The 25,224-nt window shown below is 64.0% G+C and overlaps 1 protein-coding gene across 2 annotated transcripts in view; it reads left to right on the forward strand.

Annotated features, from left to right (window-relative positions):
* NAV1 (neuron navigator 1) overlaps positions 1–20,877 on the forward strand; it is a 46,232-nt gene extending 25,355 nt beyond the window's left edge. Inside the window, exons 1-26 of one of the 2 annotated variants that reach the window (XM_061442854.1) lie at positions 6,278–6,352; positions 8,411–8,549; positions 8,877–9,174; positions 9,548–10,241; positions 10,356–10,805; positions 11,010–11,051; positions 11,185–11,336; positions 11,919–12,089; positions 12,572–12,624; positions 12,783–12,806; positions 12,896–12,973; positions 13,058–13,141; positions 13,318–13,429; positions 13,576–13,697; positions 15,312–15,758; positions 15,846–16,020; positions 16,227–16,324; positions 16,433–16,528; positions 16,675–16,834; positions 16,937–17,172; positions 17,263–17,417; positions 18,225–18,296; positions 18,538–18,734; positions 19,148–19,266; positions 19,466–19,663; positions 20,470–20,877. In XM_061442854.1, coding sequence (XP_061298838.1) covers positions 6,306–6,352; positions 8,411–8,549; positions 8,877–9,174; positions 9,548–10,241; positions 10,356–10,805; positions 11,010–11,051; positions 11,185–11,336; positions 11,919–12,089; positions 12,572–12,624; positions 12,783–12,806; positions 12,896–12,973; positions 13,058–13,141; positions 13,318–13,429; positions 13,576–13,697; positions 15,312–15,758; positions 15,846–16,020; positions 16,227–16,324; positions 16,433–16,528; positions 16,675–16,834; positions 16,937–17,172; positions 17,263–17,417; positions 18,225–18,296; positions 18,538–18,734; positions 19,148–19,266; positions 19,466–19,663; positions 20,470–20,565 — 4,515 coding nt within the window. In that variant the 5' untranslated portion in view covers positions 6,278–6,305 and the 3' untranslated portion in view covers positions 20,566–20,877. Of the gene's footprint in view, positions 1–6,277; positions 6,353–8,410; positions 8,550–8,876; positions 9,175–9,544; positions 10,242–10,355; positions 10,806–11,009; positions 11,052–11,184; positions 11,337–11,918; positions 12,090–12,571; positions 12,625–12,782; positions 12,807–12,895; positions 12,974–13,057; positions 13,142–13,317; positions 13,430–13,575; positions 13,698–15,311; positions 15,759–15,845; positions 16,021–16,226; positions 16,325–16,432; positions 16,529–16,674; positions 16,835–16,936; positions 17,173–17,262; positions 17,418–18,224; positions 18,297–18,537; positions 18,735–19,147; positions 19,267–19,465; positions 19,664–20,469 lie in introns of those variants that run through there. The other variant, XM_061442852.1, reaches the window with a different exon arrangement.
* Positions 20,878–25,224: the final 4,347 nt, after the last annotated feature.

Raw genomic sequence — 25,224 nt, forward strand, 5'->3', positions numbered from 1 at the left:
CCCAGGCCCACGGGTGCACTGGGCACACACCGTGGGGTGCCTGTGCTGACCCCTGCAATGCTCCAGCTCGGGGGTGACAGTGTCAAGCATAAAACCCATCCTCCCCATGAGCACACAGGGTTACTCTGGGGGGCTGCCCTGTGTTTGTGAGCAGGGGTGCCCTGTGCTGGCTCAGCATGGACCCCTCCTGGGGGCTATAACCCATTGCACATCACCACCTTCTGCCACCGGGCACTGGGCTCCAGGGTGTGCTGGGCACTGGGGTGGCTTTGGGCTGCCCTGTGTGGCCGCATCTGGCTGTGGGGATGAAGGGCTCTGCTGCTCCCTGTCTTCCGCCTTGTCTTGTCTCAGAGCTGCTCATGCATGCGAGTAACCTTGGTGTGCCCTTGGCTGCAGAGGCAGTGCTGGGAGGGGAGAGCTGGAGCATCCCTTTGCCTCTGTCAGCACTGGGCGGGCAGAGCGCAGGCAGAGTGAGGGCAGAGCCTGGGCACTGGGTGCAGAGCCAGGGCAGGGGAGCAGGGACATCCCATCCCTTTGTCTCAGCACTGGCCAGGGCGAGGAGGTGCCTTGTCCAGGAGCACTCATCCAGTGCAGCCCCTCCTTATCCATCCAGCCCTTCACCCGGCACAGCTCCTCATCATCCAGACAGCCCCGCATCCATGCAGCCCCTCATCCAGCACATCCCTTTATCCAGCACATCCTCTCATCCAGCGCATCTCATCCACGCAGACCCTCATCATCCATCCATCCATCCAGCCCAGCCCCTCATCCAGCACATCCCCTCCTCCATGCAGCCCCTCATCCAGCACATCCTCTCATCCAGCACATCCCCTCATCCAGCACATCCCCTTATCCAGCACATCCCCTCATCCATGCAGCCCCTCATCCAGCACATCCTCTCATCCAGCACATCCCCTCATCCAGCACATCCCCTCATCCATGCAGCCCTTCATCCAGCACATCCTCTCATCCAGCACATCCCCTCATCCAGCACATCCTCGCATCCATGCAGCCCCTCATCCAGCACATCCCCTCATCCAGCACATCCTCTCATCCATGCAGCCCCTCATCCAGCACATCCCCTCCTCCATGCAGCCCCTCATCCTTGCAGCCCCTCATCCAGCACATCCCCTCATCCAGCACATCCTCTCATCCATGCAGCCCCTCATCCAGCACATCCTCTCATCCATGCAGCCCCTCATCCAGCACATCCCCTCATCCATGCAGCCCTTCATCCAGCACATCCCCTCCTCCATGCAGCCCCTCATCCTTGCAGCCCCTCATCCAGCACATCCCCTCATCCATGCAGCCCTTCATCCAGCACATCTTCTCATCCAGCACATCCCCTCATCCATGCAGCCCTTCATCCAGCACATCCCCTCCTCCATGCAGCCCCTCATCCTTGCAGCCCCTCATCCAGCACATCCCCTCATCCGTGCAGCCCCTCATCCATCCCCCTCACTGGCTCTGACCTAGAAAGCAGATTCTGCCCCAGGCCCCATCTCCCGGTGCCGCTAATGCACCGGGCAGGAGCTGGGTGCTGCAGATGGGACCATCAGCCCCGAGCCCCGGCCGTGGGGCAGCACATCCCAGCACCGCGCCGGCGCACACCCGGCTTGTGGGGCAGTAGGTCAGAGCCAGCGAGGAGGACAAGGTGGCACATCCCCTCGGAGACTGGGCTCGTGCGATGGGGCCCGGCATCCCCAGAGCTCCCTGGGGAAGCAGCCTGGAAGCAGAGAGGGCCGAGGTAGGTCGAGGTGTGCGGTATCGGGGTGGATTTGGCAGGGGGTGGTTGGGGTGAGCCCAGCCGAGACGGCAGAGGGGTGGCATGGGCAGGTGTGGTGGTGAGGGCAGGGAGCAGCTCGGGACAGCCCAGTCCTCAGGAGCATTTCTGTGTCTGTGAATGTTTGGCTCCTGGCTCCTTGCCCCGCTGTGCCCACCTGCCTGCATCTATCGGGATGGCAGCAGTGGGTCCCCTCCTCCAGCAGCCTGCTGCTGGCGTTGGTGGCTGGAAGGCTCTGGCTTTGCTCTGCCTGTTCGGCAGCAAGACCCATCCTTTGTTCCTGCTGTCACTGCATCCTGTGTGCACCGCTGTGGCACTGTGGTGTCTGAAGGGCCTGGTGCAGGCAGCGAGCACTGCTCAACAGCAGCATTTGCTGGGGTGCTGCTGCTCTCCTGCCCTGTCCTGCCCATCCTTGGGGCCTGGGCAGCACCCAGCCCTGGGCTGTTTCGCTGGCACTGAAATACCTTTGCTCCCTTCCTTGGCCGCTGTTGACTCCGGTCCCGTTCCCCAGGTGCTGCCCCACAAGCGGTGATGCTGCTTGGGATGTCCCCAGGGGAGTCCATCAGACCCCAGTGCAAAGGGCTCAGCAGGGTCCAAGCATCTCCCCGAGGTGCCCCTCATGTTTCCAGCAGTGCAGGGCACAGGGGGGCTGAAGGGACCTGCTCTGTGGCCTTGGCTGTGCTGCAGCATCCCTCGGTCCAGGGCAGAGCCACTCTGGGTGGGCAGAAGAGGAGGAGATCACCCTTCCCTGGCTCTGGTGCACAAGGTGACCTATGGGGACATGAAACCTCAGCTCAGCCGTGTGGCCCAAGGTGATGCTGTGGGCTGGCAGCTCCCCAGGGATAAACTGGGGTAGCTCAGGTACCCCATGGTGGCAGAATCCCATGGGGACACTCAGGCAGGACTCATCCTCCCCCCCGGCAAAGCAGAGGGGCTGCTGGGCCAGATCCTGCCATCCCTAAGTACAGAGCCGGGGGAGCAGAGAGGGAGCGAGTGGGGTTGGCTGCTGAGTCAGCGCCTTTTTGCTGCGGTGCTGCAGGAGTGCAGATGATCCACGTGTGCTGCAGGGCCTTGAGCATCGCTCGGAGCTGATCCCTGAGGCTGCGCACGTCCCCTGGGGTGTTCAGGGCCATGGGGAAGCCCTTGTGCAACCCTGTGATTTGGGGCCTCGGGTTTTTTTTTGGATGGAAAGGGAGGTAGTGTTGCATCCCATTGGATCCCATTGTGTCCCGTTGCGTCCCACTGCATTACATTGTGTCCCATTGCATCCCATTGCATCCCGCCACAGTGCCGGCAGCATCCGCACCCCTATGAGGGCAGCTGCCTCTGTTCAGGGGCAGGAACTGGAGCCTTTGGCATCGGGACTGTGGAGCGCTGCATGGTTCAGGGGCGGACACGTGTGCCCAGCTCACGGCACCATCCTGTGCCACCATGGTGCTGCCGCTGCCGGGTGCTGGGGACCGCACTGGAGGAGCTGGGGGCTGCCAACAGCGTTCCTGCGGGAGGGATGCTGTGGAGCTGGCTCCGGCTGGCCTGGCTCCCGCGTCCTCGGAGCTCCTTGAGCTCTGTGAGCAGCAGATGTTTGGCTCAGCTCCCCGCGGGCGCCAGGGGAGCGGCCGCCCCCTTCTCCTGCTCCGAGCAGGATTGGCGCTGGCGCTCGCCTGCAGCCGGTCCAGCCTGACCCCGGCCCGCCCGTGAGCTCATTCCTCAGCGGGGACATCCCGTGGGGCACGGCCGTGGCCCTGCACGTGTCCTGCCGTGTGCGCGGGGCCCCTGCCCTGGGGGGGGCAGGAGGGATGCGGGGCTGCACTGCACCCCATGGCAGGGCTCCTGCGGGGGAAAGGGGATGGACTCGGGAAGGGGCCCCATAACCCTGCTGGGCACCGCTGCCATTGAACCATGGAATGGTTTGGGTTGAAGGGACCTTAAAGCTCCTCCAGCTCCAACCCCTGCCGCGGGCAGGGACCCCTTCCACTAGAGCAGGGTGCTCCAAGCCCCGTCCAGCCGGGCCTTGGAGGGTTGAAGTGCCCTTCCTCGGTGCTGCTTCTTCCTCTGGGGTTTGGCTGGAGGTGCCCAGCGCTGAGCCCCAGCTCTGGCAACAGCCACATGGGGAACGTTTGGGAAGGGGATTTCAGGGCTGGGAGGCTCGGAGGGGCCAGCACTGACCCAGGGTTTGGGAAGCTGCTGCCCTCCATGGCTGGATGTGGACATGGAGCAGACCCATGTGCCCGGGGGGGGGGGGGGGGTCTGATCTGACACCCAGCACCGCCCGGTGGGCTCAAGTCCTGCTTTAGCCACGTGCCGGCCGCTGTGGCCGAGCTGTCCGGGGCCACCGGCGTGTCCAGACATGGGGAAAAGAGGGATTTCGCAAGCGGGATGAGTCACAGCGCTCCCCACCCGGCGCTGCTCCGGGACCATCCTTGTGTCAGCCTGCCCGGAGCAGCTGGAGGGGGGGGGGGATCAGGGGTGACCCCGCGTTGTTCCCTCTCATGGTGGCCAGGGCCGTGGCAGGGTCTGTGGCTGATCTCATGCTGTGGGTGCTGTTTGACACCCCAGGGCACCCCTCTGCGTTGCAGTGATAGGGCACCGGGTGACTCCTGGGATGTGATGCTGATCCTCTCCTGCTGGGTGAGCTCCCGTGGATCCGACCCCCCCGCTCTCTTCCCTGCCTCAGTTTCCCCACCTACAAAGTCTCTGCAGCCCCCGGCTCCTCTGAGTGAAGGATGCCAGATCCCAGTGCAGGAAATGCAGGCAGGAAGCACCCGGGATCAGGGTACCCCGGGTGACAGGGGCATGGGGGCTGTGCAGGGGGGATCCTAAGGGAGCCAGGAGGGCAGGAGCATGGTGTCGTGATGCGCTAAGATGGATGTGGGGGGGACAGAGCCCCCCTGCCCGCGCCTGCAGGGTGTCCCCAACCCCCCGTTGGTGATTTATGGAGCTAATTGGTTTTTCTGCCCCATTAAGTGGAGGAGAAGGGGGGAGGGCAGAGCCCCCGCTGTGCCGTGCCTTCCACACCGATCCTGCCAGAGCAGCATGGGGGACACTGGTGGCACCTCAGCAGAGCTGCCCTGGTGCCCGTGACCCACTGATGTGGGGCGTGGAGACCTCCCGGTGCAAGGCCCCTATTTCCTGCCCCTGCAGCCACCAGGCAGAGCAGGAGGAAAGGGCCAGGGCAGCCCGGGGTGGGGGGTTTGCTTCAATCCATGGTGGGGATTTGGCAGGGACACGAGTGCCGAGAGCCCCGACCGGTGCTGGTGGGAAGGTGTGGGTGCCAGTGTGAGATGGGTGAAGCTGGGAGACCTGGGTGGCTCCAGCAGCAACCAATGGGCTGTGGGTGCTCCTCTGCCATGGGGCTGTGCTGGTGCTGCTCCTGGGGAGAGCTGCTGTGGCCAGCAGCAATGCTCTGCCATCATCTCCACCATTCTGCTGGCTCTGGTAGGCTGAAAGCTGCCTTTCCTGGGATCCATTATGCCGTGCCACGCCAGCTCCCCATCCCACCCTGGGCTCCCCATGCCAGGAGCAGGGGAAGGAGGGGATAAATCCGGTGTCGTGCCAGGGCAAAGGGACCACAGGGATACGATGCTGGACGTGCTGTGCTGGTGCACACCGACGGGGAGCCTTTGCCCCACCGCAGGGCTGGCTGCCAGCCTGGGGTCCCGCACTGTGAGCCCCAGCCGAGGGCCGGGAGCCGCTGCCGTGTGTCAGTGGGTGCGGGCAGTGGCTGCTCAGTAGGCACGGGGATGGTCGCATCCCGGCCGTGCCACGCTGCAGAGTCTCGCCTCGCTGGGGCAAGCACGGGGCAGCGAGGAGGGAGCCAAGAGGCGTTGCCGAGGAAGGCTCGAGGAAGGAACCGCTGATTTCCCAGCCCGCAGGGACAGAGTCTGTTTTGCCCAGGCTGCAGTTAACTCTGTCTGCCGCGGTGGGGCTGGTGAAGGTGACCCCCGCGCCCCCATCCCGGCAGTGGGGCACAGCTCTGGCTCTGACACAGATAAAAAGGACAAAAAGGGGCTTTTGGGGAGCAATGAGGCGTAGGGAGCCGCCGAGCAGCCCGCCGTGGGGCCGGGCAGGAGCAGACCCCTGTGGGACCCACAGCCGGGGTAGTGCTTTTGGGGTGGGGGGTTTGGGGAGCACTGGGGCTGGGAGTGGGGCACTGGGGCTGCATTGTGGATGGGCTGGGGGGCACTGCTGCTGCCTGTGAAGCCCGGGGGTGGGTTTGGGGACTGCGGGTGCTGGGCTGAGGCTGGGGGGCACCGTGGGCAGGGGTGGTGGGCTGGGGGGCACTGGAGCTGGGTAGGGGGCCACGGCCAAGGGAGGGGAAGGGGGGAGCGCAGGGAGCCTGGTCCGGGCCCATCCCGGCGGGGTCGGGGCGGGGCTGGGGGACAGCACCAGGGGCGGGGGTGGGGGGGGAGCCGGGCCGGGGCTGCGGCCGCTTTAAGGCGCGGGCAGCACGGGGCGGTCCCGCCGCCGCTCCCGTTCCCGTTCCCGTTCCCGCTGTCGGGGCCGCGCCGCCGCGGGCAGCACCATGCTGCGGGTGGGGAGACCGCGCCGCGCCCCGCGCCTGGCCAGCAGGTACCGAGCGCGCAGCGCAGCCCGGTCCCGGCAGACAAAGCCCCGCGCCCCGGGTCCACACCGCGGGAGCTGCTTTGTCTCGGCCGAGCCGCGGCGAGGGGGGGGGGGGACGGGACCCGGGCAGCGCGGCACCGCCCGGCACCGCAGCATCGGGGCGGCTCCCCCCACCTCGCACCTGCAGCGCCCTGGGCGCCGGGACTCGGCTGCGAGGGGAGCGGAGCGGCCCCGCTTCCCCCGGTCCGGGTGCGCATCGCCGGGGCCGCGCCGGGACCCGCCTGGCGGGAGGATTCCGGGTGTCGGGGAGCGCCGCGGCATGGTCGCGCTGTGCTTGAGCATCCCTCCGGGGGCATTCCTCCTGGAGCATCCCTCCTGCAGCATCCCTCCGGGGGCATCCCTCCTGCAGCATCCTTCCGGGGGCATCCCTCCTGCAGCATCCCTCCGGGGCATCCCTCCGGGGGCGTCCCTCCGGGGGCATCCCTCCTGCAGCATCCCTCCGGGGCATCCCTCCGGGGGCGTCCCTCCGGGGGCATCCCTCCTGCAGCATCCTTCCGGGGGCATCCCTCCTGGAGCATCCCTCCTGCAGCATCCTTCCAGGGGCATCCCTCCGGGGGCATTCCCCCTGCAGCATCCCCCCTGCAGCATCCCTCCTGCAGCATCCCTCCGGGGGCATTCCTCCTGGAGCATCCCTCCTGCAGCATCCTTCCGGGGGCATCCCTCCTGGGGCATCCCTCCTGGAGTATCCCTCCTGGGCCAGGCAGTGTGTGCCCGCTGCTGCCCATAGCTGGTTTGGTGCGGTGCCGGCTGCAGGGAGGGGGGGAATGGGTCAGTGTAATATGGGGCTTGTAGAGCATGGAGTAGGACTGGTTAGGGTCTGGTGGGGGTGCTGGGGTCGGCTGTGCTCCAGAGCTTGTGCTTGCTGTTGGTGCTGTGAGTAGCTGAGTTGAGGCTGTCCTTGCTGTGCCAGTTCTGGGGACCCCTCTGTGCCAGTCGTGTGTCTCATGGGAGCCAGTGACACCCCACAGCAGACCCCAGGCCTCACCCCATGGCTTGAGTGCTTTTGGGATGTTACCTGTGACCTTCCGTGTTGACCCTTCTTGGCATAGGGTTGCTGAGGAGGGTCTGGGGTCCCTTCCTGACCTTGTTTCATGACAGCAGCAGCTTCCCATGCGAGGCTGGGAGAGTGGGGTTTCTCCTGCCAGGACTCAAAACCAGGCTGAAGAGACCCAGCACCACGTCTGGTCCCAGCCATGTGCCTGCAGGACGCAGCTCCCTGAAGCCTGGCCTTGCTCCCAGTGCTTCCTGCTCCAAGGGTGATGGTGACCCGGGAGAGGCGCTTTGCTTTGTGCTCTGGGGTGGGATTTCTGTTGTGGTGAGAAGTCACCCCCAGCACAGGGGTTGATGGTGGGGCATGCCTGGAGCTGGGTGGCCCAGGAGCATGTCCTGGGAGCGTGGTTGGGATTAAATCCCTGCCTGGGCAGCAGTGCCTGCAGGGCTGTGTCCCAAAAGCTGCCGTGGGGATGCAGGGGCTGTGTCCATCCTGGCTTGCACCAGTCCCCTGTGTCTGGGAAAAGCAGGATGCATGAGAGTGTTGGAGGGTGCTGGAGCTGCCCGTGTAGCTCCATCCTGAGGTTCGGATGCCATCATCCATGTCATCGGATGGTACCCTGGAGGGAGCGGTGGTGCCTGTTGCTTGTGCCGTGGCACCCTGGGTGGCAGAGGCACATGCAGGCACCTTCTCCTCTGCCACGTTGTCCTGTCCCCAGCTCAGGAGGGTCACAGCATCGCTTGGGTGACACTATGCTTCACCGGCTGCTGCGGCTTTGGTGCTTGCTGGGCTCCTCCTGCTCCTCTGTGGCCCTGCTGTTTGGGAATGGGCATGTCCCATGGGGCACAGGTACCCTCCATCCCCCAGCAAACCCCCCAGGGGCCATAACGGGGAGATGTGGGCTCACTTGTGTGGTGTGCCAGCGGGGCACTGGGCTGAGCCTGCCGAGGGGGCTGCAGTTTGTGCCAGGGGATCCCGTGCAGGGGGCTCTGACGCTGGCTCTGCCCTCGCAGCTGGGACGAGAGCAGCTCCATCAGCAGCGGCCTCAGCGATGCCTCTGACAACCTCAGCTCCGAGGAGTTCAACGCCAGCTCCTCGCTCAACTCCCTGCCCTCCACTCCCACCGCCTCGCGCAGGAACTCGGCCATAGCGGTAGGTTCCTGTGGTACCCAGACCCGGCGTGGTGCCCACACCACCTCTATGGGAAAGAGAGGATGGAGGGTGCCAGGGCACAGGGTGCCCGGTGCATCGGTGCTCCCTGGCAGTGGGTGTGGGTGGGTGCCAGGGCACAGGGTGTCTGGTGCATCGGTGCTCCCTGGTGATGGGTGCGGGTGGGTGCCAGGGCACAGGGTGTCTGGTGCATCGGTGCTCCCTGGTGATGGGTGCGGGTGGGTGCCAGACCAGAGGATATCCAGTGCATCGGTGCTCCCTGGTGATGGGTGCGGGTGGGTGCCAAGACTGACCCCGCTCTGCCCACAGCTACGCACGGACTCAGAGAAGCGGTCTCTGGCCGAGAGCGGGCTGAGCTGGTACTGCGAGGGTGAGGACAAGGTGCCCAAGAAGCTGGACTACGACAGCAGCAGCCTCAAGATGGAGCACGGATCCTCCAAGTGGCGGCGGGAGCCCTCGGAGGGTGGCGAGGAGGGGTCCAAGGGTGGGGAGCTGAAGAAGCCCGTCAGCCTGGGCACGCCGGGCTCCCTCAAGAAGGGCAAGACCCCTCCGGTGGCTGTGACGTCTCCCATCACACACACAGCGCAGAGCACCCTCAAAGTAGCAGGTGAGGCCCAGGTCGGGCAGGGTCCAGCTCCAGTGATGGGGAGAGGGTTGGGTGGTGCCTTCATGGACTTCCCCAAGCACTTTGGCCGTGGGGTGCCCTGAGGCTGCGCTCAGGGATGGGGTCTGGAGAGGGTCCAGGGTTGCCCATCCCTGCAGGCAGGTTGTGGGTCTGGCTCCACGCTAAGTGCTGCTTGCCCAGGGCTGTGCCTGCCCCATGGCAATGTGGCCATGCACCAGGCTGCAGGCTGGCTGGGTGCATGGGGGGGGCCTGGCTATGCCTCTGCCCTGACTCCTTGATGGTGTCACTGATGCCACTGTCCCAGTTCACTCCCAAAGGTTTCTAAGACTCTAACCTGTGCTTTTGTCCCCAGCAGGCAAGCCTGAGACCAAAGCCACGGACAAGAGCAAGCTGTCTGTGAAGAGCACAGGCCTGCAGCGTTCCTCCTCTGATGCCGGCCGTGACCGCGCCGCTGATGCCAAGAAACCACCCTCGGGTCTCACGCGCCCCTCGGCCTCCAGCTCCTTTGGCTACAAGAAACCAGCTCCTGCCACTGGCACAGCCACCGTCATGCAGGCTGGGGGCTCGGCCACGCTCGGCAAGATCCAGAAGAGCTCCAGCATCCCCGTCAAGCCGGTCAGCGGGAGGAAAACGAGCCTGGACGTCTCCAACGCAGCCGAGCCCGGCTTCCTGGCCCCCGGCGCTCGGTCCAACATCCAGTACCGCAGCCTGCCCCGGCCCGCCAAGTCCAGCTCCATGAGTGTGACCGGTGGCCGCGGTGCCAACCGCCCGGTCAGCAGCAGCATCGATCCCAGCCTGCTGAGCACCAAGCAGGGCAGCATCTCAGTGTCACGGCTCAAGGAGCCGTCCAAGGTCGGCACCGGCCGTGGCACCCCAGCACCCGTGAACCAGACGGACCGTGAGAAGGAGAAGGCCAAGGCCAAGGCAGTGGCGCTTGACTCCGAGTGCGGGACGCTGAAGAGCGTTGGCTCGCCTGAGAGCACCCCGAAAGCGCAGGGCAACGTCCCACCCGCGGCCAAGGTGGCCGAGCTGCCCCCCACACCTCTCAGGTATGACCCTGACGCCGCTAAGGGCAGCCCGTGCCTGGCATGGCTGTGCCCAAGTGCTCATCCATGCCCAGCACCAGAGCCTCACCCGCTTCCTCGCCCGTTTTCCCCCTCCAGAGCGGCTGCCAAGACCTACGCGAAGCCTCCGTCGTTGGCCAACCTGGACAAGGTCAACTCCAACAGCCTGGACTTGCCCTCCTCCAGCGAGCTGCCTCCGCCGCACTCGGCCAAGCTGCAGGACCTGCACCCGGGCAGCGGGCACCTTGCGCCCTGCTTCAGCCCCAGTCCTGCGCCCATCCTCAACATCAACTCGGCCAGCTTCTCCCAGGGCCTGGAGCTCATGGGCGGCTTCAGCGTCCCCAAGGAGGGCAGGATGTACCCCAAGCTCTCCAGCCTGCACCGCAGCATGGAATCCCTGCAGATGCCCATGAGCCTGCCCAGTGCCTTCTCCGGGGGCAGCACCACCACCCCAGCCCCTGCTGCTGCTCCCCCCGCCAGCACGGAGGAAGAGGAAGAGGCAGGAGAGCTGGGCTGGAGCGGGAGCCCCCGGCTCGCACATCTGGACAGGTAAGGATGCAGGGAGGGCATGGGGCTGCCAGGGCACCTCTGTGGGCTCGGGTCCCTCGCTGCCATCCTGCCATGACCTCTGTCTGCTCCGGAGGCTTTTCCTGTCTCATTGCTGGGGAGCAGCTCCCTGTCCCCGCAGCTCAGCCCCTGTGGCACCTTGCCTTGTCCGCACAGGGATGTCACTGCTCTTTCCTTCCCTTCCAGTGCCAACCGCGACAGGAACACGCTGCCCAAGAAAGGGTTGAGGTAAAAGAGCCTGTATCACTTGTGGATGGTGCTGGGGAGGGCCCATGTGGAGGTTTCGGGGGGGGGGGGCTGCACCGCAGCGGGCAGGAGCCAGGGCAGTGCTGGTCCCCCTCACCATGGCTCTGCTCTGCAGGTACCAGCTCCACTCCCAGGAGGAGGCCAAGGAGCGGCGCCATTCCCATGCCATCAGCAGCGGGCTGCCCGAGGCAGACGATCAGCAGGAACTGCCCTCACCCCCATCCCTCCCCATGGCGCTGGTTGGGAAGGGGCCGCTCACCAGCATCGGTCAGTGCCCTCCCCATATCCCCCGTCCCCATCGCCCCATGTGGGACTGGCTGATGGGTGCTGCTTTTCTCCTCAACCCCCCGCCCCAGCAGCCCTAACACCCAGCACCTGGTGCTTTTGGCTCACTGAGGTGCAGGGTTGGGGCCAGGGGTGTCCATCACCTCCGCTTCAGGGCACCTCATCTACCCTCAGGGCTCTGGCCACAGCTCCCAGCTTCTCTGAGGGTGCCCAGGAACCTATATGTTCCTGGAGGGTTTGGGGGGTCCAGGCAGATGGGTTGGGGTTGCGGTGTGATGAGGTGCTGCCCTCTTGCATGTGCAGGTGATGGGCTCTGGCATGGTGATGCCTGCTTTGCCCTGGGGTGATGGGTTTGTTTCTCAGCCCTTGGTGGTGGTGGCCGGGTCTTCCCAGTGTAAATCTGTGTTTTAGCTTTCCCCCAGCCCTTCCCTGCTTTGGTACAGCCATCCCTGCTTCCTCTCTGCATCCCAGCTCTCATGGATTGCTCCCAGCCCTTGCTTCCCGTCCCAGTCCCAGTTTCCTGGTGCGACTCTGACCCTGCCTCTCCCCACCTTCTCCTTGCAGTGAGCCCCACTGCCACCGCAACCCCGCGGATCACCCGCTCCAACAGCATCCCTACCCACGACTCCACCTTCGAGCTGTACAGCACATCCCAGATGGGCAGCACCCTCTCCCTGGCTGACAAGCCCAAGGGCATGATCCGCTCGGGCTCCTTCCGGGACCCTGTGGACGATGGTGAGAGTGAGCTGCACCCTGCCTAGGCAGAGGGGCCTCCCGGGGTGATGCTGGGGCTCCCCGCACCCTTGTCCCTTCCTCCTGGTGCTGCTGGAGCAATCTCGGGTGGGTTGATGCATCCTGTCCTCAGTGTCAGAGCAGGGGACAGCAGCCTGGTGGACCCTGCACTGGCACCTGACCTCTGTGGGTGCCTGGTGTCCGTGTCGGCACCGGGTGTTGTGGCACTGGGGAGGTGGGCACCGAAGCAGCGAGAGGGGAGAGTGCAGGAGGAGGATGCTCTGCACACCGCAGACCCAGGGAGCTCACAGCAGCACGGGCAGTGCCGAGCTGCTGCCCTCCCACGTCCCCTGTACCCTCTTGCCCCCTGCAGACCCCCCCCTGCACCAGGAGCTCCATCCCCTGCACCCTGCTGTGTCCTGCACCCGCAGCCCCGGGACGCTGCTGGCCAGGGCCACGCTGACCCGGGTTTTGTTCTGTTGCAGTTCACGGATCGGTGCTGTCCCTGGCCTCCAGCGCGTCCTCCACCTACTCCTCTGTAAGAGCCGCCTCTGCGCTGCGCTTCGTGCATGGCTGGGGGGGGCCCGGGGCGGGCAGGGGAGGGCTCTGTGCATGCCTCTGCTTCGCGCCCAGCCTGTGCGTGCCTGCTGCCCTCTGACTGCCTGCCTCTGTCTCTCTCTGCTCTCACGCTGCCAGGCTGAGGAGAAGATGCAGTCCGAGGTGAGCCCCGCGCTCCGCTCCGTGCCCGCCGCAGGGCGAGAGGGGGGCAGCGCCCGGGCCCTCACCCCCTGCGCTCTGTTTCCCCGCAGCAAATCCGCAAGCTGCGCCGCGAGCTGGAGTCCTCGCAGGAGAAGGTGGCCACGCTGACGTCCCAGCTCTCGGCCAACGTGAGTCCCCAGCGCAGGGCCCGGCCGTGGTTACCCCTCTGCACCGGGCATCGCTGCTCACCCATTGCTCTCCCCTTCTCCCAGGCCAACCTGGTAGCGGCTTTTGAGCAGAGCCTGGTGAGCATGACATCCCGCCTGCGGCACTTGGCTGAGACCGCTGAAGAGAAGGTGGGTGCTTGGTGGGGTGCCCTGTGGGCGTCGGGAGGCAGTGGTGGTGCTGGAGGGTGCCCGTGGGGCTGGGGGGGTGCTGGACTCGGGTGGACCTGCTGCAGCACTGCCCAGCACCCTGATGTGGGTGCTCCGCGGTTGGGATGTGCTCCATGGCTCCCGTCTGCTCCCGCCAGGACACGGAGCTGCTGGACCTGCGGGAGACCATTGACTTCCTGAAGAAGAAGAACTCAGAGGCCCAAGCTGTGATCCAGGGTGCCCTGAATGGCACTGATGTCACCCCCAAAGGTGAGGCTCTGAGAGCTCAGAAGGTGTTTGGGTGGGAGAAGGGAAGGGGCACAGGGAGGAGGGTGCGGGTGGCTCTGGTGTTGGGGCACATGCAGTTTGCTGATAGCTCCTGTCCCCATCTCTCCTGCTTCTCTTGCTGGCCACAGAGCTGCGTATCAAGCGGCAGAACTCCTCTGACAGCATCTCCAGCCTCAACAGCATCACCAGCCACTCCAGCATCGGCAGCAGCAAGGACGCCGACGCCAAGAAGAAGAAGAAGAAGAGCTGGGTGGGTTGGATGGGGTGCTGGCGGGAGGGATGGCGCTTGGCAGGGTCTGGCTGGGGTCAGCCCCACAGACTGCCTGCTCTTGGCTACCTTGGCGTTGTGATGTTGGTCCCCTCTGTCCCCTGGGGACAGTGCTGGATCTGTGGATCTGTGTCTTGATGTGTTGGCCAGGACTTCCCCAGCCCCTCTGGAGTTCTCCAGCCCCGCATGCCTGCTCCTTTGGTCTTTCCCACATGTCCCCCTCGTGCCCGTGCAGGCTCTGGCTATTGGGGGGCCGGCAGCCCCGACCCCACACCGGGCAGCTCCGAGCTGGACGTGTGATTAAGTCTCGCTTTGTTCTGTTTCTCTCCCCCTATGCTGACCTCAACCCTTTTTTTCCAGGTGTACGAGGTAAGTCCTGCACTGTCCCCTCCACCGCCCGGCCGGGGCCGCGCTCCATCCCGCGGGACGGTGCTCATTGACGCCGCGCATCCCATCCATCCCACTGCCTCTGACCCCTGCATGGGCTGCCCCGGGACCCAGCTGCACCTTGGCTGCTTCCTTTGGGGCTGGGATGGGGATGTGTCCCGGGGTGGGGACAGTCCCCTTCTTGCCTGGGGAGGGCAGGCACGCTCCTGACTACCGGGAGCTGGATCTTTTGGGATCAGGACCTCTCTGCAGCCCTGCCTGTGGTGCTGCCCATCTCTGCATTGCCAGAGCTGGCCTGATCTGGCACCAAGTGGCGTTATCCTCACTGGGGGACCCACATGGGTCCCGGTGCTCCCCAGTTCTGCTGTCAGTACAGCCTGGCACCCATCTGGTTTTGTGTTTTCACTCTGAAATGCATCGCTTTGCTTTTGGGTGCACCCTAGAGCAGCCTGCCTGGTGCCTGTGGGAACCGGGCCACATCCTGACTGTTTTCACCCCCTCTTTCTCTTCCTCCCCTCGGAGCAGACCCTGGCCCTCCGGGGGGCACGGTGTGAGCCCAGGGTGCCCATCCTGCTGCTCCCCCTGTGCAGTGTCCATCACCCTCCTGCCCTCGCTGTGCTGCTCACCCCTGTGCTGTGTGCTCTGTGCATGCTGCATGCCCGGCCAGCACCCCAGGGACATCTCGGGGAGGGCTGGCTGCCCCTCTGTGCTTCCAGAGGCACCCTGAGGGCAGACGGGGGTGCTGTGGGGCTGAAGTTGTCCCTTTGCACCAGGACCCCAGCTCTGCAGTGGCTGGTGCAGGGGGGGTGTCCCTATAAACACCCCTTGCTGGGATGGTTGTGTGAATGTGAGGATGGAGCCGGCCCTTCCCGAGGGACCAGGGTGCTGGTGCAGTGCCTGAACACCCTGATGGTGGGGAGCAGGGCTGGGGGGAGCCTGGCCAGGACATGGGCCCCCCTCTGTGGGGCCGGAACGCTGCACAAGCAGAGGTGCACCCCGGTCCGTCAGCTCTGCCAGCAGAGTGGGGTTAGGCCGGTGCCTTCCCCAGGTCAGCGACAGGGCACGGTGCTGCTCGGTGATGGATGTGGGGTTACTGGTCCCAGTTCAGGCTGTCTGTGGGTCCTGAGCAGTTGGGGGTTCCAGGGCAGGACTTGCAAAGCTGCTGTGCTGTGGGGCTGTCTCTAACAAAAGCGTTTTCGTCTCCCATAGCTGCGCAGCTCCTTCAACAAAGCCTTCAGCATCAAGAAGGGACCAAAATCAGCCTCGTCCTACTCCGACATCGAGGAGATCGCCACGCCGGACTCGTCGGCCCCCTCTTCCCCCAAGCTGCAGCACGGCTCCACGGAGACCGCCTCGCCCTCCATCAAATCCTCCACATCCTCCTCCGTGGGCATCGACACAACGGAGTATGTGGGGCCGGGCAGGGCTGGGCACAGGGGCTGCAGGCTCCTGCCCTGGACATGTGCACCACTCTTGTCTCTCTCTTGGTCCAGGCTTTTCCAGGCCCATGGGGAGGGCGAGCCCGAGAAGAAGGAGGTGTCGGAGCTGCGGTCGGAGCTGTGGGAGAAGGAGATGAAGCTGACGGACATCCGCCTGGAAGCCCTCAACTCAGCCCACCAGCTGGAGCAGCTCCGGGAGACCATGCACAACATGCAGGTGAGGAGCGTGCAGGGAGGACCGGGGTGGCTGCAGGCGCTGTGTGCCCCGGGATGCTGCTCCTCACGCCGTGCTGGTTCTCCCCAGCTGGAGGTGGATCTCCTGAAGGCTGAGAACGACCGGCTCAAAGTGGCTCCGGGACCCTCGGCGGTGCCAGGCTCCGTTCCCGGCCATGTCACGAGCTCATCGGCCTCCTCCTCACCGCGGCGTTCCCTGGGTCTCACCCTTGGCCATGCCTTCAGCCCCAGCCTGGGGGACTCAGGTAGGGGGGGACAGAGCTGCTGGCAGCCAGGGGAGGCCGCAAAGACGTGTGGATGGGTGGGAATGTGCTGCTGCTCTCCCGGAGGAGGAGGGAGCCGTGCATGGGAATGCGGTGGTGCCGGCACCGCAATCAGCTGCAGCAGGGTCTGGCTCAGCTGAGCAGGGTGGTGGGGGTCTCCCCACGAGCGCTCACTGCTCTGCCCCCAGATGTGTCCCCCATGGACGCCGTCAGCGCCGGCACCCAGAAGGACGAGCTGATGCTGCGGATCGTGGTGCGCATGCCACCCCAGCACATCATCAAGGGGGTAGGTGTGGGCTCTGTGGGGAGCCGTGGCCTGGGACAAGGGGCAGAAATGCCTCTCCGGGGCTGGATGTGGTGCTCTAACTCCGCGCACCTCGGTCTTGGCTCCTAGGACCTCAAGCAGCAGGAGTTTTTCCTGGGCTGGACCAAGGTGAGCGGGAAGGTGGACTGGAAGATGCTGGATGAAGCTGTCTGCCAGGTCTTCAAGGTAGGAGCATGAGGACCCCTTTTGAGAGCCGTCCTTTTACCCTGCTCCACCATGCCTGATGCTCCCTGGCCCACGTCCTTACGAGGGTCTCCTGGAGCTGCTTGAGCACCACTTGCTCCCTGACAGCCCTGTCCTTGTCCCTGTAGGATTACATCACCAAGATGGATCCTGCTTCCACGCTGGGGCTCAGCACCGAGTCTGTCTATGGGTACAGCATCAGCCACATCAAGCGGGTGCTGGACACGGAGCCCCCAGAGCTGCCGCTGTGCCGCCGGGGCCTGACCAGCATCGTGGTGACGCTCAAGGGTCAGTATGGTGGAGAGCATCCATCCCTGTCCTATCTTCCCTCTGCCTTGTGGCGCTGTGGGGTGCGAGCAGGACCCTCAACCCCCCCCCCCCCGCTTGCAGGCTTGAAGGAGAAGTGTGTGGACAGCCTGGTGTTCGAGACGCTCATCCCCAAGCCCATGATGCAGCATTACATCAGCCTCCTGCTGAAGCACCGGCGCCTCATCCTCTCGGGCCCCAGCGGCACCGGCAAGACCTACCTGACCAACCGCCTGGCCGAGTACCTGGTGGAGCGCTCGGGTCGGGACGTCACCGAGGGCATCGTCAGCACCTTCAACATGCACCAGCAGTCCTGCAAGGTGAGGGCACGCAGCAGGCAGGGCTGGGGCTGCGGTCGCTGCTGCCCGTGCCGCGGCCCCGCGTGTGACACCCAGCCCGCTTTGTTGCAGGACCTGCAGCTGTACCTCTCCAACCTGGCCAACCAGATCGACCGGGAGACGGGCACGGCGGACGTGCCGCTGGTGATCCTCCTGGATGACCTCAGCGAGGCGGGCTCCATCAGTGAGCTCGTCAATGGCGCACTCACCTGCAAGTACCACAAATGGTGAGAGCCCTCCTGCATCCTCCTGCATCCTGCTGCATCCTTGCATCCTGCTGTATCCCACTGCATCCTGCTGTATCCCACTGCATCCTTGCATCCTGCTGCATCCCACTGCATCCTTGCATCCTGCTGCATCCCACTGCATCGTGCTGCATCCTGCTGCATCCTTGCATCCTGCTGAATCCCACTGCATCCTGCTGAATCCCACTGCATCCTGCTGTATCCCACTGCATCCTGCTGCATCCCACTGCATCCTTGCATCCTGCTGTATCCCACTGCATCCTGCTGAATCCCACTGCACTCCTGCATCCCACTGCACCCCTGCATCCTTCTGTACCCCACTGCAACCCTACATGCTGCTGAATCCCACTGCATCCCTGCATCCTGTTGCATCCCAGTGCCTCCCAGCATCCTGCTGTACCCCTCTGCACCCCTGCATCCTGTTGCAGCCCACTGCACCCCTGCATCCTGCTGCATCCCACTGCACCGGTGCATCCTGCTGCATCCCACTGCACCCCTGCATCCTGCTGCATCCCACTGCACCGGTGCATCCTGTTGCATCCCAGTGCATCCCTGCGTCCCACTGCACCCCTGCATCCTGCTGTATCCCACTGCACCCCTGCATCCTGCTGCATCCCACTCCGACACAGTCTCCTGGGCATGTACATGGTGCCTACTGCCCTCAGGAAGAAACCTGGACCATGGAGATGAGGCTGTCTTGGCTGCAGGGCTTGGTTCAACCCTGCCACAGGTGGGGTGATGCTGGGGACTTTTCCTCATGGGTCCTGTCTCTCTCTGTCACTCCCTCAGCCCCTACATTATTGGGACCACCAACCAGCCTGTGAAGATGACTCCAAACCACGGCCTCCATCTCAGCTTCAGGTAAGAATCTTACATCCCCGGGGACCATCCCTATGGGGTTGGGGTGGGCAGAGGCCCTGGGTAGTCCTGGGGGCTCGTCTTGTGAGTGGAGACCCCGATGAGGACCAAGCTGCAGGTCTGGCCCTGCCATTCCATCTGTGGGCACGTGCAGCATGGGGGTGCTGGGGGTCCCCTGAAAGTGATGGGCAGCAGGGCAGCGGGAGCGGGCACCCAGCCCTGAATACCCAGGTCTTCCCCATAGGATGCTGACCTTCTCAAACAACGTGGAGCCGGCCAACGGCTTCCTGGTGCGCTACCTGCGGCGGAAGCTGCTGGAGTCGGACACGGATGTCAACGCCAACAAGGAGGAGCTGCTGCGCGTGCTGGACTGGGTGCCCAAGCTCTGGTACCACTTGCACACCTTCCTGGAGAAACACAGCACCTCCGACTTCCTCATCGGTACGGCCCGGCCACCTCCTGCCCTGCGCTGTTGGGAGCATCAGGGGCTGGGGCAAAACCTTCCCCAATCCCCAATCCCACATCACCAGCAGCCGGTGGGTGATGCGCGCTCTTCCCTGGGTGGCATTTGCTCCCTTGCCCCATGGGAGCCCATGGCTCCTGCTGTACCGGCACCTTTCCTTGGGCACGGAGGAGCTGTGCTTTCCCAGGCAGGTCTCCCGTTGCTTCACCGTGTTTTCTGGGGGTAGATTGAGCTTGGCAGCCCCATAACTTGCCTTGGAGCTTGCTTGGGTGTGAGGCAGATGCTGTCCAGATGTGGCTTCCAGGAGGTGATGGAGCCCCAGGGCGCCCCGTGCAGCCAGGCTTGGTGTCAGTGGCTGGAGCAGGGGACCCAGGTCACATTTTCCCTGTAGGTCCCTGCTTCTTCCTGTCGTGCCCCATTGGAATTGAGGATTTCCGGACCTGGTTCATCGACCTGTGGAACAACTCCATCATCCCTTACCTGCAGGAGGGAGCAAAAGATGGGCTCAAGGTACTCAGAGCACATGAGGATGCAAACCAGATGTGCTGGGGGACATGCTGATGCGGGAGTCTGATGGTGCAGGGAGAGGGGAGGCACTGGGGTTTTGGGCAGAGGTGGCATCTCTGTCAGCCCCTGCCCTGTGGCTGCAGCAGGGCACTGTCCTGGGGATGGGGGGGGTCTTGAGGTGCCACTTGCTCCTTGCCTGCAGGTCCATGGGCAGAAGGCAGCCTGGGAGGACCCCGTGGAGTGGGTGCGGGACACCCTGCCCTGGCCGTCAGCGCAGCAGGACCAGTCCAAGCTGTACCACCTGCCCCCCCCCACCATCGGGCCCCACAGCACCGTTTCCCCTCCCGAGGAGCGCACTGTCAAGGACACGACGCCCAGCTCCCTGGACTCGGACCCTCTGGTACGCTCGGTTCTCTTCATCAGGGACTGTAGGGGTTGCAGAGGTGGTGATGGGTTCAAACTGAAACAGAGCAAGTTCAGGCTGGATCTAAGGCAGAAGCTCTTCCCTGTGAGGGTGCTGAGGCGCTGGCACAGGGTGCCCAGAGAAGCTGTGGCTGCCCCATCCCTGGCAGTGTTCAAGGGCAGGTTGGACACAGGGGCTTGGAGCAAGCTACTCTATGGAAGGGGTCCCTGCCCGTGGCAGGGGTTGGAGCTGGAGAAGCTTTAAGGTCCCTTTATACTCAACCATTCTATGGTGCAGCCCTGCTGCACCAGGCACTGCAGCATGGGCTGGTGGAGAGGGGAGAGCTGGGTGGAATTTCGCTTTGCCAGTTATTTTTCAGTGTAAAAAGCCTGATCTGGGGATGCAGGAACATTTTGTCCTCCTGTGAGGGGCAGAGGGTGCGGGATGGGATGGAGGCACGCTGCGCACTGAGGCGCATTGTGGTGTGCCAATGAATGGGCACAGCATCGTGCTCCATGAGGCGGCGTGTCCACACGCACAGACCGGGGCTGGCCCACGTGTGTCACCCCGCGAGGCTGCTGCCCATGATGCCAGCAAGGCAGGGCCTTTCTCCCCACACTGCCTTGAGCATCCTGGCTGCGCCCAAGGCCAGATCCTGGTGTCTGGGAGGGATTTTGCAGCATCTCCAGGCTTTCCATCACCTCTGAAGGCACATCTTGGGGTGGCTGCTTCGCACGGGGGGGTGAGGTGGCCTCGGCTTCCCCAGGGCTCATCTTGTCCCCGTGGCGCTCCTGTCCCCGCAGATGGCCATGCTGCTGAAGCTCCAGGAAGCCGCCAACTACATCGAGTCTCCAGACCGTGAGACCATGGTGGACCCCGACCTGCAGTCGACTCTGTGAGGCCGGGACGTGCCGGCCCCCGCTCCCGCCGGGCTGCTCTCCCTTCCCTTTGGTGTGCGGGAGCGCGGGGCTGGTGCGTGGGGGAGCTGGGTCCGGAGGGCGCGAGGCGCATCCCCGCTCCCGGCCCGGGGGCAGGAGGATCCTGGTTTCTCATTGGGTTTGTTCTGTCTCTTGCCTGCTCTCGGCTCTGGGGCCGGGAGCCGCAGGGAGGGCTCCGTGTGGGGCAGGCCCCCCGCGGGAGCTGAAGCTGGGGCGCAGGGCAGCGTGCGGCCACAGGACAGGAGGGGGGGGGCTCCCGCTCCATCCACCCGGCCCTGGGTACCCGAGGGCAAGCGCCGCATCCGTGCCCTGTTTCACCCCCCCATGGCGCCGCCGCGGCCAGGACAGCCCAATAAACCCTGGTTATTTTATTTGGTGTGTCCCCCCCCCCCCGCCCCCAGTCCCATCTTCCTTTGGCCGAGTCCAGACTTTGCTTTGGTCCCTTTTTTTGTTCTGGTTCTTTGCTCTCCCGGCCCGGAGCCTGTGGCTCAGTGCCCGTCGCTTCCCTGTAAGCAGCTCCCTTTCCCTTTGGATTCTTTTGCAGCTACCGGTTCCACTACTCAAACCACCTCTGTCACAAAACTGGTGCTCACTGGACAATCTCCAGTCCCTGAACCCACCTCCCGAGGCCTCACAGCTTGGCTGAGATGGGACATGGCAGCCAGGGGCAGTGGGATGCTTCCGGAGCAGCCCCTCGCCTGGTGCCTCCCCGCTCCCCAAAAGCACAAGGCAGGGTCTGGCCCTGGGGATGGGGTCTCCCACCAGGCCAGGGTCCCATGGGCATCCCATCCCCAAGGGACCTGGGGCATGGAGCGGGTGCTGCTCTCCCCTCCCTGGGCAGCCATGGGGGGGCACAACCTGGCTGCTGTCCCCATGGTGCTGGTGCAGTCCCTCGTGTCCCTGGCCCCCCAAGGCCCTGGCAGGCTCTCTCTGTGCCCCATGTTATGCTCCGGGGATGCCACGTGTCCTCTTGGCCCTGCCGTGCAGTGTCACAGGAGGCGCCTGGCACGGAGGGGATCAGCCCCGGTGCTGCCGTGGTGCCTTAATCTCCGGCCATGCGGGAAGGGGGCACATGGGCTTTCAGGCTGGTGCTATTGCAGCCTGCCCTGGCTGCAGTGCCCTATGGCTGTCCCCAAAGCTGGCTTGGCTGGCATGGGACAGGAGTGCTGGCACTGGTTTGAGCATGGCTAAGCTGGAGCTGCTGCCTTCAGCACCCAATGCTCACCTCTCTAGTGGATGCTCTGCTGTGCCAGCACCTCCATCCCTGAGCCCAGCTCAGCTCTGCATCCCCCCGCTCCTCTCTGCTGCTGCCCAGCTGGGCTCCCGCACCCTGCAGAGCCTTTTGGGGAGAGAGGTGACCCCAGGGCTGGTTCTCCAAGCCCATCCTGTCCCTGTGCCCTGCCAGGCTGGGCACGGGGCAGCCTCAGCCCCCCCCGGACCCCATCCAAACCCCAACATCTCCTCCACGGCCCGGCCTTGCTGCCGGTGGCAGCCGCCACCTCTGCCCTTGGTGCTCTCGGCCGGGGCGCCTCGCCATGCGCCCCGTGGTGCTCACTTGTCCGTCTGTCCGGCAGCCTCCCCGCGCTGCCCGGGGCCGCCAGCCCGGCCCCTTGCACAGGGTGGGATGTCCTCTCCCCTCGCTGGCTTGGACGCTTGGGCTCTCTGTTCGCCTTCTCTTGTGTTGCTGCTGTGGGCTAAGGACTCGCTGTAAATAGGTCTGGAGCCCAAAGCCCTGCGTGAGCTGGTGGGGCCCGGCCCTGAGCCTCTTTCCTCCTCCGGTTTGGTTTGATTTCATTTTTGTACTCTGTGATAACTGTGCTGTGCTCACTTCTGTTCTGATTGTACGAGGCACCGGCTCTGCAGTCGCTCGAGGCTGGCGCTGAGGACCCGGCTCTCCCCTCCAGCCCCTCTCGCCCTCCCTGGGGCAAGAAAGGGCATGGAAAGCCTTTGAATGGGGCAGAAAAACCTTTGGGGCTGCCCCCTGCTTGGGCAGGGCCGTGCCCTGAGGGTCCCATCAGGGGAGAGCCCCACTTTATTTCCTGACACCTCCGAAAAGCCACAACCACATGGACCAAACTGTCCCCATCACTGGCTCACCTGGGGCTGCGCTGCTGGATGTCCCCCAGCCCCTCTCCTGCAGGTTTGCCCCATCTTTCCCAGAGGCCGTGGTACAGGAGCAATCCCCAAGGGGCAGGGAAGGGTGAGGGCAATGGCACCGTGCCCCAGTCGATTCCTCCTGCCTCACGCTGAGCACCCTGTGTCCCCCAGTGCAGCAGCTGGGGACTGAGCATCCCTCGGTGCTGCCCCATCTATGGGCTGAGCCCCTCTGTCCCCAGGGGAACACATCCAAGGGTTGCACCAACTCATCCCCCTGCCAGCCCCAAAGGTGCCTGTTGTCCCCGGGGGTGCCTGTCACCCCCATAGGAGCCAGTCACCCCCAAGGTGCCTGCTGCCCCAAGGGTACCCAACGTGCCCAAGGGCTCCCATTGCTCCCAATGGTGCCTGCTGCCCCCGAGGGTGCTGCCACCTCCAAAGGTGCCCATGGCCCCTGGGTGCACCAGGAGCCTTCCTGAGGGGCTGGAGCAGGGAGATGCCAGCACCTCACCCTCCTGCCCCCTCGAGTTGCTGCTGCCTGGTGGCCCGAACCTTACAATTTTAGCTTTTTTCTATTCAAAACAAACAGCCTTTTTTTAATTAAATAAAAGATGAAAAGGACAAATTCCTGTTTTAGATGATCTGTGTAACTGACCGGGGTTTGTGTTTCCTAACTGCATGGTATTCCTGCCCAGGGGTTTTATAGCACTTTTTAAATTTCTCTTTAAGATTTTGGTCCAGATTTCTACTGCTCTCGCCTGTCTTTGCTTTCCCCTCGCATCCTCCACGTTTGTAAACTTGCTCCATTTTCTACCTGATGTTGAGACCCGACCCCACGTTGTACATAGCTGCGGGAACAATCATAGGGAACAAACACCATCTGGACTCTTAACCCACCGCTCCTTCTTTTTACTTCCAAGAACCTTTCAAAGAAGTCTAAAAGGAAGCCAGGAAAAGGCTTTGAGGATATTCCGAAAGACAGCAACAAATCCAGCCCTGCACCAAGTCAGCTCCTGCTGCCCACGCTGCCCGCACCAACTGGCATGTCTCTTCTCGGTCGTCTGTCTAACACCATTGGATTCAATAAAGTTGTCTCCTGTTCCACCTGGCTCCTGGTCCTGTGTCCGGCCTAGCCCTGAGCGGGGAGGGATGGGATGGTTGTGCCTGTGCAGTCACTGCTGGCCTCCAAAATCCAGGTGCGGGGCTTGGAAATGCTCCTGGGTGGAAATCGTGGCTCTTTCGTGAGATGCTGGGAGTGGGTTTGGGATGGGGAACCCTTCTCTGTGCTCCTGTTGGGTCTGGAGGGTGCAGAAATGCTCCTGGTGGATCTGGGAGATGCTGAAAGCTGGGGGGTCCCTGGGGGGGGCAGGTTGTACCTGTGTGTGCAGAGGGTGAGTGGGACCCCCTGAGCCCCTTTCACCTTGCCACGGTGGGTCCCCACCTCCTCTTTGAGAGGGCTACAGTGACAGATGCCACCTTCAGCACCGGGGGACGGAGGTGAGACTGTTCCTGGAGCAGTGATAGGGGGCTCTGCCCCACAGCAGGACATGAGGGGAGGATGAGGCTGCCAACAGCAGCGGAGGGAAGGGAGATCCCGTCCTCCCAGGGTGGCTCAGAGCTGTTTTCCACTCCCAAGAGCGATACTGGAGCGGGGACAGATGCTCCGGGAGCAATGAGTTCCTCACAGGATGGTGTTGAGCTGTAACAAGCTGCAGTGGCGAATGCAAGGCCAGGAGAGGGCACTTCCCATCGGCTCTGAGCTCCTGTTCAAGGGTGAGTTCTGTGAGTGCAATCATTGAACCGGGAGCACGGGACCGGCTTTGGGGACCCACGGCTCCTTGTTCCGAGGGATATGTTGTGCATGCTCACTCCATGGCCCTGTACTCATGGGTCTGGGAGGGATGAGAAAGGGCACAGGGACCCCACAGCAGCAGACACAGTGGGTACGGCCACCATGTACGTACAGCACCAGGACCAAAAGTAGGACCTGCTGCTTCCCTCACCGCGTGCACCTGCACCCCAAGCCATCAGGCACAGCATCCCTCGGGTACAGCGCCTGGCTACAGCACCCAGCCTAGGTACAGCAGCAGCTCCCAAGGTGACCCACAGCCTTTTGCCAACACCTCCCTTCCCCGGGAAGTGCAGCCCTTTTTCATAGACCCACAGCCTGCTTTGTGTTGGAAAGGACCTCAAAGCTCATCCAGTGGCCAGGGACCCCTTCCATAGAGCAACTTGCTCCAAGCCCCTGTGTCCAACCTGGCCTTGAACACTGCCAGGGATGGGGCAGCCACAGCTTCTCTGGGCACCCTGTGCCAGCGCCTCAGCACCCTCACAGGGAAGAGCTTCTGCCTAAGAGCTCATCTCAGTCTCCCCTCTGGCAGGTTCAAGCCATTCCCCTTGGCCTGTCCCTACATCCCTTGTCCCAAGCCCCTCTCCAGCTTTCCTGCAGCCCCTTCAGGCACTGGAGCTGCTCTCAGGTCTCCCCTTCAGGAGCCTTCTCTTCTCCAGGCTGCCCCAGCCCAGCTC

The sequence above is a fragment of the Pezoporus flaviventris genome, unplaced genomic scaffold (assembly GCF_033815535.1).
Source record: "Pezoporus flaviventris isolate CSIRO_AGI_PZ_B2104156 unplaced genomic scaffold, CSIRO_AGI_Pfla_v1 ptg000253l, whole genome shotgun sequence".
NCBI classification, from domain to species: Eukaryota; Metazoa; Chordata; class Aves; order Psittaciformes; family Psittacidae; genus Pezoporus; species Pezoporus flaviventris.